Source organism: Danio rerio, chromosome 9 (assembly GCF_052040795.2).
Source record: "Danio rerio strain M-AB ecotype USA chromosome 9, GRCz13ab, whole genome shotgun sequence".
In the NCBI taxonomy this organism is placed as follows: Eukaryota; Metazoa; Chordata; class Actinopteri; order Cypriniformes; family Danionidae; genus Danio; species Danio rerio.
This window is the reverse complement of record NC_141029.1, coordinates 42,710,958-42,726,031: the sequence shown is the minus strand read 5'-3', so window position 1 is coordinate 42,726,031 and position 15,074 is coordinate 42,710,958. Positions and strand designations below refer to the sequence as shown.

At 43.0% G+C, this 15,074-nt stretch overlaps 1 protein-coding gene across 5 annotated transcripts in view; it reads left to right on the top strand.

The window, feature by feature from the left end:
• pofut2 (protein O-fucosyltransferase 2) overlaps positions 1 to 14,872 on the top strand; it is a 46,744-nt gene extending 31,872 nt beyond the window's left edge. The window contains exons 5-10 of one of the 5 annotated variants that reach the window (XR_015498963.1): positions 6,125 to 6,191; positions 8,021 to 8,146; positions 8,365 to 8,545; positions 10,508 to 10,631; positions 13,792 to 14,256; positions 14,447 to 14,872. Coding sequence is in view for 2 of the 5 variants with exons in the window: in XM_087267093.1 (XP_087123219.1) it covers positions 6,125 to 6,191; positions 8,021 to 8,146; positions 8,365 to 8,545; positions 10,508 to 10,631; positions 13,792 to 13,945 (652 nt within the window). In the remaining 3 variants the exon portion in view is untranslated. Of the gene's footprint in view, positions 1 to 6,124; positions 6,192 to 8,020; positions 8,147 to 8,364; positions 8,546 to 10,507; positions 10,632 to 13,791 lie in introns of all 5 variants that reach the window. The other 4 variants (XR_015498962.1, XM_087267093.1, NM_001077630.2 and 1 more) reach the window with 4 other exon arrangements.
• Positions 14,873 to 15,074: the final 202 nt, after the last annotated feature.

Here is a 15,074-nt window from a genome sequence, read left to right as displayed (position 1 = left end):
AGCTTCATGAGGGTTCCTCCTGCTGTCTACAGCCACTTCGAGCGAACGAGTGTCTCCCGGTCCAGAGCGAGTCCACGCAGCGGCAGATGGTCGAGCTGGGTTTCTCCCTTGCCTGGCGTCCCTTTGGGTCCGGTCCTCCAGAGCGGTGCGTATTGTTGCAAAGCATCCTAAAAGAGCAACACAGTCGTGCAGCACGTCCTTTTCAGGACGGCGCTCCGACTGTGCGTTTCTGGTTGCGGGGGTTTCCTGGCTCCGGATGATGGGCACGATCACTGCATTACATGTTTGGGGGTCCAGCATGTTAATGTGGTGCTCGGGGGCGGTTCATGTCGTCACTACGATGCCATGACCGTCGCGCAGTTGAGATCGCGGCAAACTCTCGTGAGAGAGCAAGCCGCCCCAGTCGCCTCCTGTTCTGCAGCGGGCGCTCGGGCAGATCTGAGGGTTCCAGCGAGAGATAATCCGCCGCCTAAGGGCTCGCGGACCTCTCGCTCCTCCAAGCGCTCCATCCAAGCTTCGGGCGCTGGGAGTGATCCATCTAATCAGATGGTAGCTCTCACGCTCGCTGTCACCGGAGATCAGATGTCCTCCGCGGCATCGGAGGGTGGGCTTTCATTGTCCGACGATGATCCGGACCCGCTCGCCCCCTTCGGGCAGGTAAGCTCTGTCAAAACGGATACTGAAACGGACGTGTTAGCCGTGCTTTCCCGGGCTGCTTCGGCCGTGGGTTGGAGATGGTTTATCCCCCAGCTCCGCGGCCGGACCGACTAGAGGGGCGTTCCCTTCTTCCCGGCGACGCACAGTAGGCTCGCGCAGTCTTAAAGAGCACCTTTTTCTGCTCGTGCTGCGTGTCCCTCCACCCTCACCACTCTTGGTGGTGGAGCAGCCAGGGGGTATGTGGCGATTCCTCAGGTTGAGTGTGCTATGGTGGTTAATCCGCACAGCGCCTCTTCTTGGCGGGGTCTGCTTTGTCTCCCATCCAAAGCCTGTGAGTTTTCGGCTCCCTCGGAGCTAGAGCTTACAAAGCTACGGACCAGGCTGCATCCGCCTTGCATGCGATAGCCACCGTCCAGCGCTACCAAGCGCAGGCGCTGGCTGAGCTGCACGAGGGTGGGTCCAACCCAGGCTTATGAGCTTCGCACCGCAGCCGACTAAGCTCTTCGGACTACTAAGTCCGCTGCATGTGCTCTGGGGAGGACGATGTCCACACTAGTGGTCCAGAAGCCCCACCTCTAACAAAACTTGGTGATATGCGCGAAGTTGACAAAGTCCGCTTTCTTGACTCGCCCATATCCCAAGCTAGTCGGCGACACAGTCTGCGAATTCACCCAGGAATTCGAGGCAGTGAGAGAGCAGTCCGATGGGTGATGTCTAATCGGCGGCCCCGTAAGCCCGCTCCGCCCGCCGTGCCATCCATACCTGCTCCTCGCCGAAGGCGCCTGCCTACGAGAGCTGCACCGCCCCCGCACTCGCCTCTGGCGAAGCGAGCGCGTCGAGCACCTCGGAAGCAGGCCACTCCCCCTGCCCGGAACGCCGCTAAGTCTGGCAACGGACCGCGAAGCGTCCCTGGGACAGGTCATCTGGAGAGGAGGGAACTTGCTCTTTCCCCGCTGGAGGGCGGGGTGCCATTTCCAACGGCACTTTTTACTGCCATGAAATGAAAGGGCACTTTTCCACTTCTCCAGAGGTGACAGCCCGAAATCTGCCAGTTTGAGCTCAGCTCTCTAGCTCGTAGGTTCGGTGCACTCCGCCAGTGGCTCACGGGCACTGCAGGCCCTGCCAGCCTGGGACGCGCCGCCTCTCAGCTCGCAGGGTCTGCATGCTCCGCCAGCGGCTCACGGGCGCTGGGGGGACGGTCTCCCTTCTCCCAGCCCCCAAGCCCCCCCTCCGGAGTCAGGGTGCGGAGCCAGAGCGAATCGCTCTCCTCCAGCTCTTCTGTGGGACCCTCGCGCTCCCCGGATCAGCACACCCGCTCCTCGCTGCCCCTCCGCGGGTACGTCAACGATTGCTGCGATGACGTCATTAGCGAGGGCTCTGCCTGCCTGGTTAGCGCAGGCCAGCCCCTCGCGGTGGCTCATACGCACGATCAGACTCGGCTACGAACTACAGTTCTCCAAACGGCCTCCCAGGTTTACGGGCGTGTATTTCACCAGGGTCTATCCCCTGTCCGCCCTTGTCTTGCGAGAGGAGATTGCTGCCCTCCTGGCGAAAGGTGCAATCGAGCCGGTACCTCCAGCCGAGATGGAGAGCGGGTTTTACAGCCCGTACTTCATCGTACCCAAAAAGAGCGGTGGGTCACGGCCAATCCTAGATCTGCGCGTTTTGAATCACTGCCTTCACAAGCTGTCGTTCAGAATGCTTACGCAGAGGCGCATCCTCCGATGCGTTCGTCCTCAGGATTGGTTTGCAGCCATAGACCTGAAGGACGCGTATTTCATGTCTCCATTCTTCCACGCCACCGTCAGTTTCTGCGGTTTGCGTTCGAAGGTCGAGCATGGCAGTACAAGGTCCTCCCCTTCGGGCTCTCTCTGTCTCCGCGGGTCTTCACCAAACTCGCGGAGGGTGCCCTAGCGCCTCTGCGGCTTGCGGGCATCCGCGTACTCAATTATCTCGACGACTGGCTGATTTAGCCCACTCTCGGGAGCAATTGACTGCGCACAGAGACGAGGTGCTCCGGCATCTCCGCCTATTGGGGTTGCAGGTCAACTGGGAAAAGAGCAAACTCGCCCCGGTGCAGAGGATCTCTTTTCTCGGGATGGAGCTGGACTCGGTCACCATGGTAGCGCGCCTCTCCGGAGAGCGCGCTCGCCTGCTGCTGAACTGTCTGAGGGAGCTCGACAGCAAGTTAGTGGTCCCACTGAAATATTTTCAGAGGCTCCTGGGGCATATGGCTTCCGCTGCGGCCGTCACGCCGCTCGGATTGCTCCATATGAGACCACTTCAGCACTGGCTTCAAGATCGAGTTCCGAGACGCGCATGGCATGCGGGCACACACCGAGTCTCTGTTACTGCGCTGTGTCGCCGCACCCTCAGCCCCTGGAACGACCCCTCGTTCCTGCAGGCCGGTGTGCCTCTGGGACAGGCGTCCAGTCATGTTGTTGTTTCGACAGATGCTTCCAGCACAGGCTGGGGAGCCGTGTGTCGCGGGCATGCAGCTGCGGGCCTGTGGGTAGGTGCCCAGCTGCATTGGCACATCAATCGCCTAGAGCTGATGGCAGTGTTCCTTGCTCTCCGCCGTTTTTCTCCGGTGCTGGGGCAGCAACACGTGCTGGTCAGGACGGACAGTACGGCGGCGGCGGCGTATATCAACCGCATGGGGGGTATGCGCTCTCGCCGCATGTCTCAGCTCGCCCGCCGTCTGCTCCTCTGGAGTCACCCGCGGCTGAAGTCGCTGCGCGCCATTCACATCCCAGGTATGCTCAACCGTGCAGCCGATGTGCTCTCACGGCAGCAGATTCACTCTGGAGAATGGAGACTCCACCCCGAGTCTGTCCAGCTGATATGGGCGCGATTCGGGGAGGCCCAGATCGATCTGTTGCTTCCCCCGAGAACGCTCATGGCCAGTTGTTTTATTCCCTGACCGAGGGCTCTCTCGGCACGGATGCACTGGCCCACAGCTGGCCTCGGGGCATACGCAAGTATGCGTTTCCCCCAGTGAGCCTGATCGCGCAGTTAATGTGCAAGGTCAGGGAGGACGAGGAGCAGGTTTTGTTAGTTGCGCCCCTCTGGCCCAACCGAACCTGGATATCAGAGCTCTCCCTCCTCGCGACGGCCCTCCCTTGGCAGATCCCTTTGAGAGAGGACCTACTTTCTCAGGGACAAGGCACCGTCTGGCACCCTCGTCCCGATCTCTGGAACCTCCACGTGTGGTCCATAGACGCGAGTAAGACTTAGGTAACCTGCCGCCCGCGGTGGTTGATACCATCACTCAGGCTAGAGCCCCCTCCACGAGGCGCGCCTACGCCCTGAAGTGGAGTCTATTCACTGAGTGGTGTGTCTCTCGCAGAGAAGACCCCCGATCTTGCCAGATCAGTGTTGTGCTCTCTTTCCTTCAAGAGAAGCTGGACAGCAGGCTGTCGCCCTCCACTCTCAAGGTTTACGTTGCTGCCATCTATGCTCACCATGACGCGGTGGCTGGCGGCACCGTGGGAAAGCATAACCTCATCATCCGGTTCCTCAGAGGCGCTAGGCGAATTAATCCAACTCGCCCCCCTTTCACGCCCTCTTGGGATCTCGCCCTCGTTCTCACGAGCCTGCAATTGATCCCTTCGAGCCACTCGATACAGTATCTTTAAGATTTCTGTCCCTGAAGACAGCTCTGCTGGTCGCGTTGGCCTCCATTAAGAGGGTCGGGGACCTGGAGGCATTTTCGGTCAGTGACTCGTGCCTGGAATTCGGGCCGGGATTTTCTCACGTTATTCTGAGACCCCGCCCGGGTTATGTGCCCAAAGTTCCTACCACTCCTTTTAGAGATCAGGTAGTAACCCTGCAAGCGCTGCCCCCGGAGGAGGCAGACCCAGCCCTGTCCTTACTTTGTCCAGTTCGCGCTCTGCGCATTATGTGGACCGTACTCAGAACTTTAGATCTTCTGAGCAGCTCTTTGTCTGTTATGGCGGACGGCAGCAGGGAAGTGCCGTGTCTAAACAACGTTTATCCCACTGGATTGTGGAGGCCATTTCATGTGCTTATTTGAGCAGAGGCCAGCCGCGCCCCCCAGGAATGCGCACTCCACTCGGAGCGTTGCATCCTCTTGGGCGTGTGCGCGTGGCGCCTCTTTAGCAGACATTGTAGAGCTGCGGGCTGGGCGACACCCAACACATTGCAAGATTTTATAATCTGCGAGTAGAGCCGGTTTCCTCAAGGGTGTTAGGTACCTTTGGTGATTGAGGAAACAACTCGGTAGGTGTTGTACACGCTTGCGGTGCCTTTTTTTCCCTAACACGGAGAAATGTGCACCCTCCTGTCTGTCAGTAAAGTTCCCCATTCGGTGAGCCCTGCAGATTCCTTCGAGGCCCCCAGCACTGACTCAGCGGAGGAGTCACTTGCTGGCCCATTATGTAGTAGGTCTGCCCGCTGGTCAGCCCGCGTTTTGGGTATAGGTGCCTGCTATGGCCGATCCCCGCTGGTGATCCCCATATGCTTTTCCGCCACGGTTAAGTTCCCCCCCTGGGCGGACCCGTGCTTTCCCTATCTGCTAACCACCTTCTTATGCGCACTCCCCCTTTTCAGGGTTAGTCCATATGTAATTCCATTTGTTTCCCCCTATTGGGTGCGGATGGTCTCCGCAGCGTCCTCCCTACTGGGATGGCACGCTTCCCAACGTACTGTCGTGTATTCCTAGAATTATCTAGACGCTAGCGACTCCCAAAAAAGATACCTATTCCGTAAAACTTCTTTTGAAGTAGGATAAGTTAGGGCCATGGGCACGTTGGAGGACCACGCCTCTCGTGATCTGGGTGCGTCACGCTTGCCTGACCGCTCTCTCATGGTGGGTGTTGGTAAGGTGCAGTCATTATGGCGCTTTCAATGGGCTCCCATACGTGGATTTTAACAATCAAATCCACTTATAGTGCTGAAGTTCCCCCCGAAGGGGAACGTTCGAGGTTACTAAAGTAACCCTTCGTTCCCCGAGGAGGGGAACGGAAGCACTATACTCCGTCGCCATAATGACTGTCCCTTAGCTGTTAAAAGTCTCTTCAGCTTAAAAAGGATAGCGTCTGCTGGCGCCAGGTGAGCTTATATACTCAGTTGATTGCTTATGCCGCTCACCTGCGCAGGCTTGCGCTGCCAATTCATTCTTAATTGGCCCGTTCAATACTCTTTCAGACGAGTAGCTTCTGAACCGAATCTCCCATACGTGGATTTTAACAATCAAATCCACTTATAGTGCTTCCGTTCCCCTCCTCGGGGAACGAAGGGTTACTTTAGTAACCTCGAACGTTTTCTACTACCTCTGGAGGTGGTCAAGAATGTTCAAGCTCAAAATGTTCTAGACCCTCTTAGTCCAGTATTTAGTGTTGTCCACTTTTGATCAGTGATGAAAATGCATGTTTACAACATGTACTGTATAAACAGGGAGTAATAAAGTGCCCTTTAAATGAAACTTGTTGTCATCCAACCACAGGTCAGTAATGGTGGACAGAGCCGAGACTGTCCTTCATGATCACTATGCTGGGAAAGACTACTGGGATGTAAGTCTATGAACCATTTTTTCAGATTTTTGCAGATGTCTCTGCAGGAGTCCAAAGTTTTAGCCATATTTCCAGCATTTTGTGTTGTTTTGTTGTGAATACACCCAGATCTTTAAAATCTTTCAGTCTTTTCATTTTTATATTTTGACTCCAAAAACCTTTAGGCTCTGTCATTTATATCTAACAGAAATAAAGAGAGAAACTTAAGTTTTTACCTCTTAACCCTTCAAAGCCAACTATACATCACAATTATAAGCTATCTCTATGCCTCTGTCATTCACCTTGGCTACACATTTTTTAAATCTTTTCTAAATATTTCTGTATGCTTAGTTTAGCATAGATCATTGAATTTGATTATTCTGGCATAATAATTGAGGAACTTTGCTGTCATACCCTGACTGCAGCAGGCGCAATGATATAAAATTGCTGTTACTTAATTACCTAGCTGGGGACTATTTTCAGGCAATGTGTAATAGCAAAGTCCCTTTAAGGCAAGTAATTTTACTCGGCGGCCATCTTTGAAATGCCTCTTGGATGGTATGCTTGGGCATTCTGTCTGAATGGGAAAACATCAAATTTTTCAAAACTGTTTGCCAAGCTCATGATTAAATTACATATTTGAAACCACCAATAAACTTAAACAACAATCTCATAAGTTTAGGTTCTAATCATCCGAATCAAACAAAATCAGCATATATTTTCAGGTTGCCTGAGCTAATGCACATGCGCTCAAAAGGAACGAGATCACGACGCCAACCTTATTTATGGGTGTTCTACATATTATCATCCTCTGGATAATGATCGTCTGATCACACTGGTCCTATGAAGTAATCCACAACTTGTTCTTGATGGCGAATCTCCTCCATAAATGACAGCAACTTTTTGTTTACAAGTTTGTGGGCGTTTAAGTAGCTGCTGTCATGTGATGTGCGTTTGACAGGATGGACTGTACCTCGCTTTCATTTCATTCAGATTACATATCCAAAAAACTTTTGTTTTCGAGTGCACATAGTTAATTTAAAAGCACAAATTTCAAGCTCTATATTGATAAATTTCTTATGCCTGTGAAGCTCATAAAATGCACACATCTGGTCTGAGTTACTCCCCCAGAGAATCGTCTGTTTATGCCGATCGATGATTGGCTCCTGTACTAGTAGGCGGGGCTTCATTAGCCATATTGACCGTTACAGTTTTTCCCATTCAAAACTACACCAGTGACATGTCTTGTGTATTCTAGAGTCTGTGGTAATTGCCTAGCCTTATCATCATAGAAAATAGCAACTTTTATTTTCCGTCAGTCTTAATACACAATGTAACTGCAGAAGAGTCCAGCTTTAACTTTTTAAAGCTTTCCAAACTCTGGTCATTTTTAAGCAAGATGCGAATGGTCTAATCAGATTCAATGATTTATGCTAAGCCAAATCTGCTCCCGCCAGTCTCTGTTTTTGATGGTTTTAAGATTTTTTGATGGTTTTAAGATGGTAACTGTCTAATTCCATTTAATGGTCTATGCTAAGCTAAGCTAAATATGCTTCCACTTGTCTCTATGATCGGCTAAATTGATTCAAAAATGGTAAAACTCAACTGTTTAATATTAGCAAAGATCTAAAATGAGTCTATTTTTTTATTTTCAATGTTCTTGATGGCTTCTTTATTTTATTATATATATATATATATATATATATATATATATATATATATATATATATATATATATATATATATATATATTTTTTTTTTTTTTTTTTTTATTTTATTATATATTTTATTCCTCATCTAATTGTTGAACTTTGAACCAAACAATTTTTTTTAATGTTATTGCTCTACAGACACGGCGAAGTATGGTGTTTGCCAAACACTTGCGCATAATAGGAGACAAGTTTAGAGCCAATCATCTCAACTCCACAGATAAACAAGACCAGACACCGTACAATGAGGACTGGACTCAAATGAAAGTATGTTTCCCTTACAATAATCCTCATTCCTGATTGATCAAATTCATGAAGCTGTCAGAACAACTGATATAGTCAAAAAGTAATGTATTTGAGCCTTAGTCACACGTCAGGACAATGCATTTCTGAGATGTTTGTCATGTACTTTACACCCACACACGTTTTGTTGTGACAAATCTATCATAATTTTCACCTGAACTTTTGTTAACTCCTGGACCCAGAACCCTCTGGGGAGTGCTAAAGGTGGCCCTTACCTGGGGGTCCATTTACGGAGGAAGGACTTTATTTGGGGTCACAGAGAAGATGTGCCCAGTCTTAAAGGTGCAGTGAAGAAGATCCGTAGTCTCATGAAGAAGCACAAGCTACTGCAAGTCTTTGTTGCTACTGATGCAGATGAGGAAGGTACAGATCCAGTTAATAAAAGCACAGTTAAACAGTACACAGTGCTTTAGTAAATTACTGCACACATTTTCCTTGTTATTAAACATTCAAGAAATTAAAGTCAGACTACCTGTTGATCAGCCATATTCAAGATACTGTGATGTATTGAAATTGTTTAATAATTATGTTAGTTGTCATTTCTTTGTGGAGTTTGTTCTCCCCGTGTTCGCGTGGGTTTCCTCTGGGTGAGTTTAAAGACGTGCTGTAGGTGAATTGGGTTAACTAAATTGTCCCTAGTGTATGTCCTGGTTCTCCAAGTTGGGGGTTGAGTGTTGGGCTAACAATACACCTCATAATAACTCAACGCAAGGTTTTAAAATGACATACTTACTAACTTACTTACTCCCAGGGCCATTTATATCGATGTTGAAATTTAGCCACACCATGTTTGCTTTTCCTAACAAGTGATGATATTAGGGAAACAAACATGGTGCGGCTAAATATCAACTTCGATATAAATGGCCCTGGGAGTAAGTAAGTTAGTTAGTATGTCATTTTAAAAACTTCTTGATTTTTTTTGTAACTAAATATAAAATAATAAAATAGCACCATAAAAAATTACTTTTTTAATGTCATCATGCAGCTTTTTGGTTTTATATTTTCAGTTTTTTTTTAGTTTATATTTTATTTGTTATTATTATGTTATTATTATTGTACATGTAATTATTTTCATTTTAGCTAAATGTTTAGTTTTTTGGCTGTTTATTTATTTAAATATTTATTTGTTTATTGTTTTTTTAATTTCATTTAATTTAATAATATTTGTTATTTTAATAATAAATGTTTAACAATGCACAGTTAAGCCCGAAATTATTCATAGCTTAGGGGTGTGAATAATTCCAGGCTTGACTGTAGTTATTTAATAATGATTTAAATAAATTCTTCTTTGAAATTAAATGATATAAAATATTTTTATGATATGTTTTATGACTAATGACAATCACGAGTTTCATTATATTTTGATATTGTTTTAATTAACTATAATAACCCTGGTTTGTGCGACCACATTAATAGTCATATCATATCATTTTAAAGAAAAGGCCAAAGTTTTTTTATTCCCTTAAAATCGTATTAATTTATGATAAATTTGATTTAAGTAAATCAAACAGTGGTGCATTAAATAGGGTATATGCAGAAGGACTTTTCATTTTTCAGTAACCTGAGTCAATCGATTCCGGTGAACTGCCTGATTCCGGTGATCTCCACTGCCTGATTTATATATGATATAAAGTGGCTCTTAGAATATACAAGAAGCACTGGAATAAATTACATTTTTCATGCCATGTCTTGAAAATATGAACATTTATTTTACCCTAGTATATTCAATAAAGTTTTAGCGCTAGCCTGCTGATCCTGACGGGCACATGCATGTAAACAGCTTCTTATCTCGTTTTACGCTAGAACAAATAAATGAATGGTGAAGTCTATTTAACTATTTAATTATATCTTAATTACATTACAACATCTATGCTGTAAAACTGTATAAAATTGAAAAAAGTCACATTACCCATTCAACTGAAGTGTATTGGTATTCAAAGAAGCACTAGTTGTGCATATACCCTAGTGGTCAAAAGTGACAGTAAAGACATTTGTAATTTTGCAAAGTGTTTTATAATTCATGTTACAAACATATCATATAGTAATATCTTCAAATGAACCATGTAACAAGACTGGAGCAATGATACTTTGCCATCTTTGGTATTTCTTACTTTTAAAACTATTTTAGGATTATGCAAAGCTATTCCAAATCGTAATAATATTTCACAATTTTACTGTTTTATATAAAATGAATGCAGCCTTTGTGAGCATAAAATACGTTTTTAATTGTAGCAATCCCTAATGTTTGAACTCAAATATGTATTTACCCACACACAAACAAGTATTTATATTGATATGTGACGGCAGTGTTTTTTCTGCTTCTAGAGCTTGCTAAACTAAAACGGCTGCTGCCCGAGATGGTACGGTTTGAGCCCAGCTTGGAGGATCTGGAGCTCCTGAAAGATGGAGGAGTAGCCATTATAGACCAGTGGATCTGTGCTCATGCCAGGTACTCAACCACACCCTCTGCTCTCCTTTTTCTGACACAACAATAAGCTTACTGAATGACTCGTTTTTTTGCTTTAGCTGTACAAAGGCCGCTTTACCAGCTGTGTTGAAAGATTCAATCATTTTCTCCAGTTGTAGTCAGTGTTAGTTGCCTTTCCAGCTGGTTAAGATATTTCGTTTAATCTTTACTTCGTTTTTCTTTATTGTTTTGTTTACTCTAATTTTTCTTTGTCAAGTTTTATTTTAAACCTGTCTCTAGAAGATTAAGTTGATAGAGAGTCAGTTTTAGAAAAAAATCTGTAGATTTTCTTCCTTTTTAAAATGATAACTATAGTTGGCTCTTAAAATAAAATATTTCAAATTACATATTTAAAAAAAATATTGTATTTCAGCAACTTTTTAAAGAAAATATTTTCCAAATTATGGATATTTAAATGTATTTATTTATTTATTTATTTATTTATTTATTTATTTATTTATTTATTTGTTTGTTTGTTTGTTTGTTTATTTATTTACTTATTTATTTATTTATTTCCCCATGTAATTATTTAGTTAAACATGATGTATTGAAAATGTAAAACTAAACTATATTCATAAACACTTAAATAGGGGCCGAAAAGCATGAAAAAAATTAAATGCAATGTCTTTCATACATTAGAATGTGTCTGGTATTATTAAGCTTTTTCAGTACTAAAAACAACGACAATCTTACTTTTTACCATAGTTTACCCACTGAATTGTCATTCATTTGAACAATTTTTTATACAAAGAATATTAAGAAAAAAATAATTTGATTAAAACCTTATAAAAGACTATTTAAAGATCACAGTGCAGCCCTAAAACAGTAATAATTGTCATTTTAAACTTTATATTTTGCTACTACTCCTCAAACGGGTAGGTCTTATCCATTTAAGCAAAATATATATATATATAAAATAAAATAAAAATTTTATAATTTAAAGGGTACCTATTGTACCCCTTTTACACAATGTAAGATATGCCTTTGGTGTCTTCAGAATGTGGCTGTAAAATTTCAGCTCAAAATAGCCATCAGATTATTTATTATAGCCTCCAGAATCTGCCCATTTTGGTGTCTGAGTACATTGTAGCTGTTTTTGTAGCCTGTAGCTTTAAATGCAAATGAGCTGCTTTCAATGTATGTATCTGCTCCTCATCATGAGCTACGTCAGATAAACAGCAGTAAGTGACTCAGACAGACTCAAATAAAACTGAAATATAGCACATTTGTCAAAAATACCAAGTACATTTTCCATGTATTTGTGGTGGAGTTTATCCAAGCTGTAAGAATGGGTTTTAACCGCAGCGGTTCGAACTGTAGTTCTGCCGAGTGACTAAAAAGTTATCAGCATGATGGTAAAAAACTGTACATTTCTAGTCAAACCATTCTTCTGCAATCTCATACCAAAAACGAAAATAAGGGCAGTCTCTTACAATGCCTTTCTAAATTGGTTTAGAATTACATGGTGATTTTACTCTCTTTATTACAAACATGCTCTGATTTAAAAAGGTATCAAACTTATAAAAATCAAAGAGAGTTGTAGCAAATATTTTAATTATTATTATTATTATTATTGTTGTTATAACATTTATTTTACCAGAAAAGACATATTCAGATTAAAAATCTCTTTTACAAGAGCATCTTGACAAAGATTAGGCTGTATACATGTCACATGGGTCTAACAGACAACAAACAGAAAAGTTAACAAGAATAACCCATTGACAAACAAATTATACCAAACATCTACAAGCCTGTGTCTCAATTTCTAAAAGAATTTAGTGAAATCAATTCTTTAAACTGCAATTGTTTGTAAATTATTCCACGCAAAAGGTGCTGCGCATTTAAACGTCTTTTTCCTCATCTCAGTCCCACTTTAGGAACAGACAGTAAATAAATAACCTGTGACCGAAGCCCATAGCTAAGGACACGTTTTTTACAAATGTAATTCTTGAGATATGATGGGACTAAACCCAATATAGATTTGTAAACAAGGATATGCCGATGCTTGAGCCTACGGATGGACAAAGCAGATCAACCTACCCTAATATTCAACACACAATCATAAGTAAGGGATTTAAAATTAGTTATAAATCTTAGTGCACCATGGTAAACAGTATCCAATGCATGCAGACTCTGAGATGAAGCATACATACAGATAACATCACCAAAGTCCAATATCGACATAAATGTTACATCAACCAGCCTCTTTTTAGCATTAAAGAAATCTCAGTTTACTTGCAAAATATGTGTTGTGGACATGTGTATACATGTTATTATAGAAACATGGCACCTGTCAGTCAATTTGGTGGGCGGGAAAACTGCACTCCTACATCACGTTGTGGTTAGCCTCAAAATCACTGGGATTTGGGTCCAATTTTAAGGTCAAGAAATTTTAACAGACTTTTTTTTGTTTCTATCCCTCCAGTATGACAGTGGACACACTATTTCTACAAACAGCTTACAAAAGTTGATTTTCATCATGGGTGCCCTTTAAAATAATAAAAAAAATGTATTGTGAATTATTGTATTTATTTTATAAGTACAGGTAAAAAAAAATGTTGTTTCATTTTTGCATAAATGTATTTGTTATGCTTAACGAAGTCATTTTATTTTCACCAAAATGATTTGAAACATTAAAGTAGACAATGTAGCGTTTAATTTGCTTACTATGTGTATAACATCACTATGGCAAGTTTAATTACATGCAGACGCCAACAAGTTGTTGTTGTCTTTGACCCTTAAAAACTAAAAATAAATAAATAAATAAATTAATGACTGATTGATAAAATGTAAAACTATAAAAATACTAAAGCTTTAAACTGGCAAACAGAAAAAGGTTTATTTAGTAAGAAAATATCATAATAATTGAATTATAGAATAGGGTGTGACTCTGAAAGATTCTTTCCATTTTAAAAGAAGAAAAGCATGACCCATGACACAGTGTTTTGCACCTCAGTCAGTCCAGCCAACTGAAACGCATGCTTCACTGGAAAATGTGTTCATTGTTTAATATGACAATGTTTAATCTAATCACATGACGTTGTCTGACACTTTACATCAATTTTGCGATCTTTTGTCTGCCCTGGCTTAGCGTCTGTTTTGTAAAGCAACCTACTCAAATCAATGTTGTCTTTCTTGTCAGGTTTTTCATTGGGACATCAGTTTCAACCTTCTCTTTCCGAATACACGAAGAAAGAGAAATCCTAGGTTTTGATCCTAAAACCACTTATAATCGATTCTGCGGTGATGTTGAGCAGGAATGCGAACAACCCACACACTGGAAAATTGTATACTGATAACACAGTTTGGAGAGAATTCTCTATATATTTTTTCATGTTATTGATTACAATGATCAAAATACATTCTTTTATAGGCAGAGCTTATGTTTCTGATTGCGAAACCACTGTGGTTGGGTTTTTGTAACATGAGAAGGAGTGAGAGGTGTATTTGAAATGGCTTATCTTGTGCCAGATATGGAATTTCTGAATGCCGCTGCTCTATCTTCACAGTTGTGTGATTTGGATTGTTGATAGTCAAGATGAACTGTGTAACACTGTGATCAAACCTGTTTGAAGATAGTCATTTAGATTTTTCCACTCGTATTTCAGTGTTTTAAGTCTTGCCTTAGGACAGGCATGTCCAATCTCGGTCCTGGAGGGCCGGTGTCCTGCAAAGTTTAGTTCCAACCCCAATCACACACACCTGGACTAGCTAATCAAGCTCTTATAGACTTTAACATCTTTGCAGGTGTGCTGAGGCAAGTTGGAGCTAAAATATGCAGGACACCGGCCCTTCAGGACCGAGTTTGGACGCCCCTGCCTTAGGAGGTTCTGGCCATTACTCTTTGTCTTTTTGTTTTTTATGCTTTTGCCAAATCACAGACAGGATTAGTTTAGCATTAGACCATCTTTGTCAATATTGTGCCTGTCTTGTGATTAGACAAAAAATGGTGCTTTCACCAGACTTTGGCCAAACAGTGTTTGTAGTTTTCTTATGCTCTAATTTATTTGATCGCCACAGTGTGCTTTTTACTTTCATAATATGCCATAAAAGTGTAACTTACAGAAAAATGCAATATTAGCATAGTGATTGATTGGCTTTGTTTTTATCATTTGGGAGTAACTCATTTCTTTTGTTGTTTTAAAATGTACATTTATGTTCACCATTACCAGAACTGTATTAATCGCTGTGATTTTTCTATAAATATGTTTTTTAAATTGGAATAATTTTGTTGATCATTTGTGAACACTGAAAGCTTTAGTTTTCTTAAAATGATTTAAACTTATCCGTGCCTTGTTCTTGTAGTTTGTTTGCAGTAGTTCATTATACTGCAGGTCAGTCAGACAAATAGAGTAAACTCACTGTAGGTTTTGTTAGTTTTTTTTTTTTTTTTTTGCAATGTCTCTCATGGGGCTTTAGTCTGTT